At 34.7% G+C, this 12,378-nt stretch overlaps 1 protein-coding gene across 2 annotated transcripts in view; it reads right to left on the bottom strand.

Moving 5' to 3' along the window:
- The window catches only part of ITFG1 (integrin alpha FG-GAP repeat containing 1), a 278,016-nt gene that overhangs the window by 31,739 nt on the left and 233,899 nt on the right, over positions 1-12,378 (bottom strand). For both annotated transcript variants that reach the window (XM_082366812.1, XM_082366813.1), the window contains one exon: positions 3,493-3,571. In XM_082366812.1, the coding sequence (XP_082222938.1) occupies positions 3,493-3,571 (79 nt within the window). The remainder of the gene's footprint in view (positions 1-3,492; positions 3,572-12,378) is intronic.

Raw genomic sequence — 12,378 nt, 5'->3', positions numbered from 1 at the left:
TTTCTGAAGTATTCATATGTGGTCGTTCTCTTTCTAGAGTGGAAAGTTCTCTACTAGTGGGGCTGTATGGGTTGGAAGGTATAGTTTAACCAAGTAATTTTTCTTTAGACTTCAACATGCTTAATTAACATTTAAACTAGAAATTTTAATCCTTTAAAATTTGGGGCAGGTTTTCATAATAGTACTTCCTAAATCAATTAAATTAAGTGCCACTTCCCTGTTTAGAACATATATTTATGCATGAAATATAGCATATGTGTGAAATATTTTTAAAATATTTATGATTACTTATTATTAACATATTTCTCAAATTAAAAGCAATATATGATCAGTGTATAAACTAAAATGCAAAAAATAAAGAACAAAATCCCACAACCAAGAGGTATTCCTGGTAACGTTTCTATATGTCATTTTGTTTCTATATTTTTCCTATACATGGGTTCACTAAAAACTCCACACCCACACCCACACAATTTGGATTATGCACACAGATGTGCGTCCTTTCCAAGTGTTATACCATAAACATCTGTTCATTTTATCAAAAATTATTCTAAAATATTTTGTAGGCTGGAAATTATTATAAGATATCACAACTTATTATTTCTCAATTGTTGGACATTTAGATTTTCCCAGTTTGCTATAGTCTTTTACCTTTGTTTATGCTTTTTTGCCATGAAAATGTATGCGTTCATTTGATTTATGCATTTATCTTTTCTATAGATATTTTCTCCTTTGCGTTTATGCTTACAAATTCCTTCCTAATCCAGGGAAGAAGTAAATATATAATTGAGTGAGAATAAACCCAATGTTCCATTATTGTTTTGGAGTAGATTAAAAAGCAATCATGCTACGGAAATATTTTTCCATTTACTTATAAAAACAGCAATGTGTAGTGAATATTATTGAATGGGTTTTTAGCATCTAATAAGATATCCTACTAGGTACAAATGCCTAGTTTGTAGTAGAGGTTCAATAAATATATATTGTGAACAACAATCACTGATTAAAAAATATCTTCTATATCTAATTTTTGGTAGGTTTCAATTTGCTGTAAAATTTATCTTTTAAAAATAAAAAGGACTAAAAGTAGTAAAGTTATAGAAATGTACCAAATAGGAAGTGAATCTCTTGAAATCTTGCTCTCCCAAGATAAATGTTAACAGTTTGATGAGTATTTTTCTAGATTTTTTTCTATGAAGTGAGAATTATTCATTTAACTGCACAAAAATATATCACATAGATCTTTACTGTTGTATTGTTATATTGAAAAAAACCCCCAGCAAATTATCCAGTTACTGTATCCACATACAAAACAATTCCAAAAGAAACTAGAACTAAGAAGAATAAAATTTTACCATTTGCAACAACATGGATGGACTTTGAGGGTATTATGCTTAGTGAAGTAAGTCAGACAGAGAAAGACAAATACTGTATGTTTTTACATATATGGAATCTAAAAATAAAACAAATAAATGAATACAACAAAATAGAAACAGACTCATAGACAGAGAACAAACTAGTGGTTACCAGAGGGAAGAGTGGTGGGGAGAGGGGCAAGATAGGGTATGGGAATTAAGAGTTAAAAACTACTAGGTATAAAATAAATAAGATACAAGAATATAATGCTCAGCACAGGAAATGTAACCAATATTTTATAATGACTTTAAATGGAATATAATGTATAAAAATATTGACTCATTATGTTGTACACCTGAAATTAATATAACACTATAAGTCAACTATACTTCAATTAAAAAAAATTAGGACTAGCTAGATGAACAGACATGGAAAGATTTACACAATATACATTACATGAAAAAAAAAAAGAGGGAGACAAATCTTTAAAAAATTGATTTACTGTTATGATAATAAAGAAATTTTCCCCATTTTAAACCATCAGTGCATTCCCGAGGTAATCACCTACTTGATGGTCTTAAGTAAGTAATTCTTTCAAAATACAGATGAATTTAAATTGTTAGTATTTTAGACAGCATTTTTGATTGATAATTCACCAGTCAGCTAAGATTTTGCTTTTGGGTATAATGGCTTTGTATACTAGCCATAAAGTTATACTAGCTTTATGAAGTTATACTAGCTTCATAAAATGAAATAAGTAACTTCAACTTTTTTCCCCCCTGCATTCCGAAACATCTAATCTAGAACTAAAATTATGTGCATCTTCAAAGTCTCAAAGAGTTAACTGATAAAAAATAAAACCAGCTGGTCCTGGAATCTTTTATATACAGTTTAATATAGATATGAATTAAAATGTAAATAAGTAATTTGTTCAAATCAACTATATCCAGATTTATTTTAAGTTTCCTTGACTGACAGTCGTACATTAACGTATTTGACTATACAGTTGACCCTTGCATAACACAGGTTTGAACTGCGCAGTTCCACTTATATGCAGATTTTTCTCAATAGTAAATACTACAGTACTATACAATTCACATTTGGTTGAATTGGAGGATACGGAGGAATGAGGGCCAACTATAAGTTATAGGCAGATTTTTAACTGCACAGAGGGATGGTGCACCTAACCTCCCATGTTGGTCAAGGGTAAACTGTAACTGAGTCTGTAAATTTCTCCTTGAATTTTTCAGACAGTTTTTGTTTCATGGAATGTTTCTGTGTTGATGCAGTAGCATGATGACAGTATTAAATGTATACAATTAGCTTAAAAGGAAATGCACTCTGGTATATTATGTTATGCCATTATATAAAATGAAAATGGCTATATAATGAGTTCTTCCCTTTTTTTAGTTCATTTAAAAATGGAGGAGCAACAGTAACTCTGTTTACACGTACTTCTTCATGGTTAGGACTCTAGCACTCTCAAAGAAGCATATGAATATGTTAGGATTCCTTTTCCTCCTTAGAGAATTGAAATGTTCACAGTTGTATTTATGGTGATTTGGATCGTATCTCAGTCAGCTAGCCATCTGTCAAGATCAGACATCCTTTGCTTAGTCTTATTTCCCTTTTGTCTTGATTGATTGCATTTCCCTTTATTCAAATGTAAAACAAGATTTTTCTTTATAATCATATATCAAAACATATGATTACATAATATTATATAAATTTGTATAATATTCCAGTTTCTAGTCCACATATGAAAAAACTAGGATTAATCTAGGAGTAGATTGGATTCCTAATTTTTACTTCTTCTAAGATGAGCTCTGTTAACTAATTTACTATTTCATACTTTGATCAAGATAACTGAAGTAAATGCTCCCAATCTCTGTTACTTCAACTGAAAAATAAGGATAATTATGTGGTTCCCTACAATAGGGATATATGAAGAATTTAATGTTAATATATTTGTCATGAGGACCTTTTGTAATCTACTGATGTAAGTATACAGAAAGACAAAGTATAATATAAAAAGTGAAGATTTTATAAAGAATGTGAAAACATGATAATTTTTGTCATCCAGTTTACTTTGTTAATATATTGATTAAAGGTGCTATTATGCATATCAAGTCTTACCTGAACCATTTTTCAGATATCCATTTGCATCTACAGTTGTATACATGATATAAGGTCCAGGCTGATTCACTCCAAAGGGCTGCAATAAAAAAGAAATAGTTAAGCCTTGGAAAGTAAGTGCATCATTTGAAGTTTCTGGCAAATCTATTACAAAAAGTAAACACTCCTCCATAAAACTCTTACATAGATGGCAGTTACTTAGAGAACATGTTCATAAATAACCAGTGTTATCTATTAAAAAAACCCTGTATTAGTAGAAAATTCTTTACACTTTAAATGATTTGATAGTTGTATTTATATAGTTCATTAATTTTTTTTTACAGTTCATTAATTTTATTAGATATTTCTAAGATCTAATCATGTCTCTTCTTTATTACATAAGGATGAGTATTTTAGGCAAAATTTTCTTTACTACTTTTGGTCCCACCTGGAATAGTTTTATTATGACATTTCTGTTGAACACAGCATTGCTTTTCCCTTCTTGAACAAACTGGGCATAGTTTACATTTTCTCAATAAATAAAATTTCTCAAAAATAAATAAAATCCATCCATAATAATCATAATAGAATAAAAAATATTGCTGAGTAGTTCCAAAACATTTTTATCTCCTGCACTAGACTTAGAGAATACATTATTTTCCACTCAAGGAAACATCACTGGCAGAGCCTAGATACAATGGTGAGGTTTATCTCCAACTTGTGTATTGTTCCCTATTTCTGGAACATTCCTCACACCTTGATACAATGATTTATTCTCTTTAGAAATCAAAGTTAATTAAATGGGGTACAAAGAAACCAATGTCTGCAATGGGTATCCTAAGAAGAGATAAGAAAATAATCAAGAAATGCTTTGAACACTTCGCAGAATTAAAAATTCTACTGTGCTTCCCAATAAAGTAGGGAAAAGTTAATAAAGAAGTTTAGATAGTTTAATTATGCACTAGAAATGATTTTCCTTCAAGATGACAGGCAAGAAATTATTAATTTCATTGATGCTACAATTGCCTGATTGATATTTTAAGAACTTTAGAAATCCATTTGCTTCAATGACCATGAGAAAACAGGTTGCTACAAGAATGGAATTACTCATAAGACATTACTAATTGAATAAGTTTCATAATAGACTATCATACAAAAAATAAAAACAAACTTGTTAATGAAGTATTTTTATGTAGAAAGAATATTATGCTTTGTACAACATACTACTTCCATGAAAGAATTACCAAAATTCTATATCTATATTGCTATTTGTAGATAGACAAAAGAAAGCATTTTTCTTTAGATATGCATGTTTTTAAAAAAATTAAAGTAAAGTTGAAAAAGTGAAGTATATTGTGTTAGTTTCAGGAGCACAGCATAGTAATTCAGTTATTTTTTTCCCATATATTCCTTTAAAGGTTATTAAAAACAAGATAGTGAATAAAATTCCCTGCTTCTTCTCTCCTCTGGTAACCTTAAGTTTGTTTTCTACGTCTATGAATCTGTTTCTGTTTTGTATATAGATTCATTTGTATTATTTTTTAGATTCCACATAGAAATGATATCTTGTCTTTCTGTCTGACTTACTTCACTAAGTATAATATTCTCTAGGACCATCCATGTTACCGTAAATGGCAATATTTCGCTCTTTCTTATCGCTGAGTAATATTCCATTGTATGTATATACACCACATCTTCTTAAGCCAATTGTCTGTTGATTGGGTTATTTATTGTACATGTTTTGGCTATTGTAAATTGTGCTGCTATGAACATTGGGGTGCATGTATCTTTTTGAATTAAAGTTTTCATTTTTTCCAGATATATAACCAGGAGTGGGATTGATGGATCATATGGTAGTTCTATTTTTAGTTTTTTAAGGACTCTCCATATTGCTTTCCACAGTGTCTGCACCAATTTACATTCTCACCAACAGTGTAGGAGGGTTCCCTTTTCTCCACACCCTCTCCAGCATATACTATTTGTAGACTTTTTGATGATGGTCATTTTGACTGGTGTGAGGTGATACCTCATTGTAGTTTTGATTTGTATTTCTCTAATAATTAGTGATGTTGAGCATCTTTTCACATGCCTGTTGGCCATCTGTAGGTCTTCTTTGGAGAAATGTCTACTTAGGTCTTCTGCCCATTTTTTAATTGGGTTGTTTTTTTGCTATTGAGCTGTATGAGCTGTTTGTATATTTTGGAAATTAAGCCCTGGTCGGTCACATCATTTGCAAATATTTTCTCCCATTATATAGGTTGTCTTTTTATTTTGTTGATGGTTTCCTTTGCTGTACAAAAGCTTTTAAGTTTGATTAGTTTCCATTTATTTTTCCTTTTATTTCTTTTGCTTTGAGAGACTGATCTAAGAAAATGTTGCTATGATTTATATCAAAGAATGTTTTGCCTATGTTCTCTTCTAGGAGTTTTATGGTGTCATGTCTTATATTTAAGTCTTTAAGCCATTTTGAGTTTATTTTTGTGTATGGTTTGAGGAAGTGTTGTAACTGATTTGTATGCAGCTGTTCAGCTTTCTCAACACCCCTTGTTGAAGAGACTGTCTTTTCTCTACTGTATATATATATATATATTTCACGTTGCTTCTGAAATCCCCAGTTGTTTAATTTTTATATAGAATCTAGGTCTCTTAGATCCATAAAATCTATAGGCAAGAAGACTATAGGGAATTACCATAAATTAGCTGGGCTAATGGAATAAATAAAAGGAAAGTTTTCATCTAATTATCTGGACAACATAGACAGTGTTAAGCTAACTGTCTAATCTTATGGCTCTAACACTTGCTAATTAGCATAACTGCTTGAATTATCTCCCTTAATAAATTTAATTTTTAGTGAAATTGATCCTAAAACACTCCTTTTGGAGGATAAAATAGAGTTGGTGTGGAAGTCTAAACAAATTTTATACTTTTCATTTTTTTATTCAGTTATCCTATTTTATGAGCAACTGGAATTTCTAAGTCTTTCTGTGAATTTAGTCTCTTCTGATGTCATGATCAAATATCATCAAAATGCAGTGTCCCAGCTAGAGAAGTGAGGATTATGTTCAGGCACTGAATATTGGTAGAGCTTTAAGTGAAGAATTCACTGTGCATAAATAGCATTTACCAGGTCTCAATGAACTCTCTTTAGTATTACCCTGATCTCAGTGAATATGCTGAGAATTTTAGATTCCTAGAAACAATCATAATAATAGCCAAAGTTTATTGAACATCTATAATATGCCAGATACAGTAGTAATAACTTTATATGCATTGGCTCAACAGTCTTTTATATCCATTTTCGAGATGAGAAAAATGAGGGCTTTGCACAGGGCCCCATGTCTAGTAAGTAGCAGTCAGGAATCAAACGTAGGTAGTCTGGCTGCAGGGTCCACACTCTTAAACATCGTGCTGTACTGATAGGCACTGATAATAAAACTGGAACCAAGCACTTTTTGAAATGAATATATGGCATTTTCACAAAAACATGAAGCTCTATTTATAATTCTTCAGGATGCTGGCAGTTCATCCTGTGTAGCATTTAAAAGCCCTTTAAAATAACAACTTTATAATTTGGTCTTATCCCACAAATTGAACACTATTCTCACTGCCCCCCAAAACACACCTTTCCTGTATTTTTGGGATTCTTTGACCTTCAAAGTAGGATATGCTCTCTTGGTTCCCTTGCATATGAATAATTACTGCAGGTGATAGGACAACCTGGGTGGCTTTTAAGCTAAATATAAATAAGTTTTTCAAAGGGATTTTTCTTATAGAATCCAAGGCAACTGGATTGTAGCCCAAGGCAATCCCTGCAGGGGTTGGTTCGAATTTCCCATGCTTGCTGATCCTGCATATACATCTCACAGAAAACTGTGCGATGCTAAATTTTAGCTCCTTCGGCTTCTGTGACTTAGAGTAAAGTAGTTTTCCATGCTGGTACTTCTTCCTGGGGTAGTGTGTAAGTTCAGTAAAGAGCCCTGTTGGAAGAATTTGTGTTGGGCCGTTACATTCCTTGCTTCAGATGGGATGGAGGCCTCCCACAGCACACGCACTCCCTGAAGCCAATGGACTGGTGGGAGCTGCAGGAAGCAAAAAAAAAGCCCACCCAGTTTCTGGGGGTGGGGTGGGAGCCTGGATTCAGTTATTAATCAGGAGTTCTTGAGACAGGATGGACCGTATCCCATTGTTGTCCCCAGGAAAGAGTCTTTAAGAACTGCTCACTTTGGACTGTTCTTTAGAGATACTCAACACAGGTCTTAATCGATATGAAACCTCTCTGTGATTCCTCCTCTGTCCGGTTGTCACTCTGAGATGACAGGACCTGAACATTCTCAAATTTATTAGCACAAACCCACAGCACTCTGTAGAATGAGAGAGAGAGAGAGACAGAGAGAGAGAGAGAGAGAGACAGAGACAGAGAGAGAGGCAAAGAAGAAGAGGAAGAAGAAGAAGAGGAAAAGGAGGAGGAAGGGGGGAGGGGCGGGGGAGGAGGAGGAGGAAGAGGAAGGGGAAGAGGAAGAAGAAAAGGGGGGGAGGGGAGAGAGAGAGAGAGGTGTTAATCAGGAGCACACCCATCACACGCAGACAGGATGCATTGGAGGCAGCAGGCTTGCGGCTGTCAGTGATTGGTCAGGTTCTTGCAGTCCAGGAATATTCTGGTTTTCTTTCTTCCTCTCTTCACCTGTGTCTGATAAGTTTAGAAGCTGAGGAGGGAGGCAAAGGCTATTGTACTAGCTTTTGGTCCCTCCAACTTCCATTGTATATTCTTGCCTCCTCTGTAGTAGATTAACTGACCATAGGTGGGTGGGTTCATTTCTGGACTCTCTATTCCATTCCATTAATCTGTGTGTCTGTTTTTGTGCCAATACCAGGCTGTTTTGATTATTTTAGGTTTGTAGTATGGTCTGAAGTCTGGGGGGGTTATACCTCCAGCTTTATTGTCCTTTCTCAAGATGCTTTGGCAATTCTGGGTCTTTTGTACTTCCATATAAATTTTAGGATTATTTGTCCTAGTTCTGTGAAAAATGTCATGGGTATTTTGATAGGGATCACATTAAATCTGCAGATTGCTTTGGATAGTATGGCTGTTTTAACAATATTAATTCTTCCAGTCCAAGAGCATGGGATATCTTTCCATTTGTTTGAATCATCTTCAGTTTCTTTATCAGTGTTCTATAGTTTTCAACATATAGGTTTTTCACCACCTTGGTTAAGTTTATTCCTAAATATTTTATTTTTTTGATGTAATTTTAAATGGGATTTTTTTTTTAACTTTCTCTTTCTGATATTTCATTATTAGTATAAAGAAATGCAACAGATTTCTATATATTAATCCTGTATCCTGCTAACTTGCTGAATTCATTCATTAGTTCTAACAGTTTTTCTGTGGAGACACTAGGGTTCTCTACATAGAGTATAATGTCCTCTCAAATAGTGACAGTTTTACCTCTTCCCTTCCGATGTGGATAGCTTTTATTTCTTTTTCTTGTCTGATTGCTATGGCTTGGACTTCCAATACTATGTTGAATAGAAGTGGTGAGAGTGGGCATCCATGTCTTGTTCCTGAATTTAGTGGGAAGGCTTTTAAGTTTTCACCACTGAGTATTATGTTGGCTCTGGGTTTGTGATAAATGGCTTTATTATGTTGAAATACGTCCCCTTCCACTTTGGTGAGAGTTTTTATCATGAATGGATTTTCAATTTTGTCAATGCTTCTTCTGCCTCTATTGAGATGATCATATATGTGGTTTCTGTCTTTCCTTTTATTAATGTGGTGGACCACATTGATTGATTTGTGTATGTTGAATCATCCTTGTGACCCTGGAATGAATCCAACTTGATAATGGTGTATGATCCTTTTTCTGTATTGTTGGATTTGGTTTGCTAATATTTTGTTGACGATTTTTGCATATATATTCATTAAGGATACTGGCCTGTAATTTTCTTTTTTGTAATACCTTTGTCTGGTTTAGGTATCAGGGTGATGGTGACCTCATAGAATGAATTTCAGAGTGTTCCTTTCTCTTCAATTTTTGGAACAGTTTGAGGAGGATAGGTGTAAGTTCTTTGTATACTTGATAGAATTCCCCAGTGAAGCCGTCTGGTCCTGGACTTTTGTTTGTTGGGAGTTTTTTCTTTTAATTACAGAATCTATTCCCCTTCCAGTGATTGGTCGGTCTGTTCAAATTATCTGTTTCTTCTTGACTCATTTTGGCAGGCTGTATGTTTCTGGAAACTTGTCCATTTTTTGGAAGGTTGTTCAACTTGTTGGCATATAACTGTTCATAGTATTCTTCTACGATTTTTAATATTTCTGTGCCCCAGTCTGTCTCTGCATAGCTAGACTGAGTCTTTTCCCAGATTTCATGCCAAGCTGTGGTGTGGAGTGAGTGGGGCTGGGGTGTTTGCCCCTTTCAGTTGTAAAGGGCAGCAAGGTGGCAGCCACCAGTGCAGGCTCTCTCCGCCCTGATAGTTGGCAAGCCAGCACATGTGCACTCCTTGTGAGTAGAGTCTAGGCTTCTCCAGCCCTTTTGTCCATCTCAGCAGACTTCCCAGCAGGCAAGGGGGTTTGTCTCCTCCGTGTAGGACCCCAGGACTGGAATGCCGAGATTGTGGCTCAACTAGCTTGCTCCTCAGGGCAAGGGTCAGCCTGTGTGGACCTTCTCTTCCTTACAGATCCCTCCCAGGGGTGCAGGTCCCAACCCAATGCCTTTTTTTCCCCATCCTACCCGGTTACACGGAGATCTTTCTTGCAGCTTTGGTTTTCTAGGAGTTCTTCTGCTAGTTTCCAGTTAGTTTTCTGTGAGAATTGTTCCACAGGTAGATGTAATTTGGATGTGTTTGTGGGGACAGGTGAGCTCCAAGTTCTACTCTGCCATCTTGATTCCTGCATATATATGCAGTTTTAAAGCAAATCACAGTTAACTTCATAGTTTAACTTCTATTCAACTATCTTCTTCATGCAATTATTCCTTTTTTCTTTTATAAGTTTTATCATATACATAAATGTTCAAATATATTTGGTTATGCCTATTTTAAGTTTTTATGTAAATGGAATCATACTGTATGTATCCTTCTGTGACTGTTTAAAAAATACATTAATTTGAGACTCATCCATGATTAAGGATGAGTAGCTGTAGTTCACTTTCACGGCTGTAAAGTATTCCACTGCATGATTATAGCATAAATATTTTTCATTCTTTTGTTGATCAACGCTTGTTCCCATTTTTTTTTTTTGCCATGATAAACACGGCATTCTTACGTATGTCACCTGATGTACAAGTGCAAACATTTATCAGGGGTTATGTACCCAGAGGCAGAACTGTAAAGTCATATGATATAAGCATCTTCAACTGTACCAGGTAGTACCTATTCTTTTTCTTACTGAGGTGGTATTACCAGTTTATACTCCCACCAGCTGTAAGTTGCTTCACATGCTTAGCAACAAACATTGCTAATGTGGTATACACTTCTTAACATAAATTATTTCATCTCTCCTAGGTTTGTTTCTTTGGAATAGGGTATGCCTTTTAATACTTTAAACCTGTCTCATTGCAGTGAGGCTTGGAGATAATACTTATGAGGCTATATTTATCACAGTGTTATAACCTCAAATTTATTTTATTACCCATAGTCTAGTCTATGTACTGGAAGATTGGTATCTTGGGCTATAAGTATTGCTTTTTGTGAACCTTCCCAATTATATTCTTGAATATTTTTTTCTAATTCACATTTGGAAAATTTCATACTACTATTCATAGTATCTTATTTTACAGATTTATATAGGCTTTTCCCTTTTGTCCTATAGTCAATTAAAAAAATCAGGTAAGCAAGTCTCTGTTATGAGTCCTAAAGCTGAAATTAACTTCTCACCATGCACCAGTTACTCTGATATTGAAAGACAAGGTCCAGAAATCCAGACTTGATTCCTCTACAAAGTGTTCTCAAAATGTGGTGCAAAGACCCCTGGAGTCCAAAAATCCCATTGGTAAAAGGGTTGGTAATTAGCAGTGGCACTAAACCATGGTTATTCAGACTTGGGTATTAGCCAACGTTCTCTTGAAAATGACAAATTGAATGTCACTTTTGCGACAATAATTGATAGTATTTGTTGCTACTGATAAAATTTGAGCTTATAAATGAAACTGGAGTTTTGGAAGACTTGTATCCACCACCATGAGCCTGACACATTAAAACCTAGAAACTTGGGCTTCCCTGGTGGCGCAGTGGTTGAGAATCTGCCTGCCAATGCAGGGGACGCGGGTTCGAGCCCTGGTCTGGGAAGATCCCACATGCCGCGGAGCAACTCGGCCCGTGAGCCACAATTACTGAGCCTGTGCGTCTGGAGCCTGTGCTCGGCGAGAGGCCGCGATAGTGAGAGGCCCACGCACCGCGATGAAGAGTGGCCCCCACACCGCGATGAAGAGTGGCCCCCGCTTGCCACAACTAGAGAAAGCCCTTGCACAGAAACGAAGACCCAACACAGCCATACATACATACATACATAAATAAAAAAGAATGTAAGCAGACAAGAATATCATTAAAAAAATTAAAAAAAAAAAACCTACAAACTTTACTTATGGGATCAGTAGTGATATTAACAAATGTGATTTTTAAATAGTATGTAATGAAACGTGTTAAAATTGGGAAGATATGCATACCTCAGTAAACCAATATTTTCCAAATGGCCAAAGCATGATGTTACAAAACCATGCATACATGAAAGATCATTCAAAGTACAAGACAGACCAATGGATTTTGAAGTAATAAGAGTAGGGTAGAATCACTTCTAGATCTAGTAAGGACCAACAAAAATCTCCTTCATAAAAGAAATAAGAACACTGTCAAAAATTGTTAAAATAAATTTTTTTTTTGCAAGAATCAAGGAGTATCTAAGAAAAACGACTG

This window comes from Balaenoptera borealis (assembly GCF_965194805.1).
Source record: "Balaenoptera borealis genome assembly, chromosome: 19".
Taxonomy (NCBI): domain Eukaryota; kingdom Metazoa; phylum Chordata; class Mammalia; order Artiodactyla; family Balaenopteridae; genus Balaenoptera; species Balaenoptera borealis.
The sequence above is the reverse complement of the archived record's forward strand: the minus strand, read 5'-3'. Positions and strand labels throughout refer to the sequence as shown.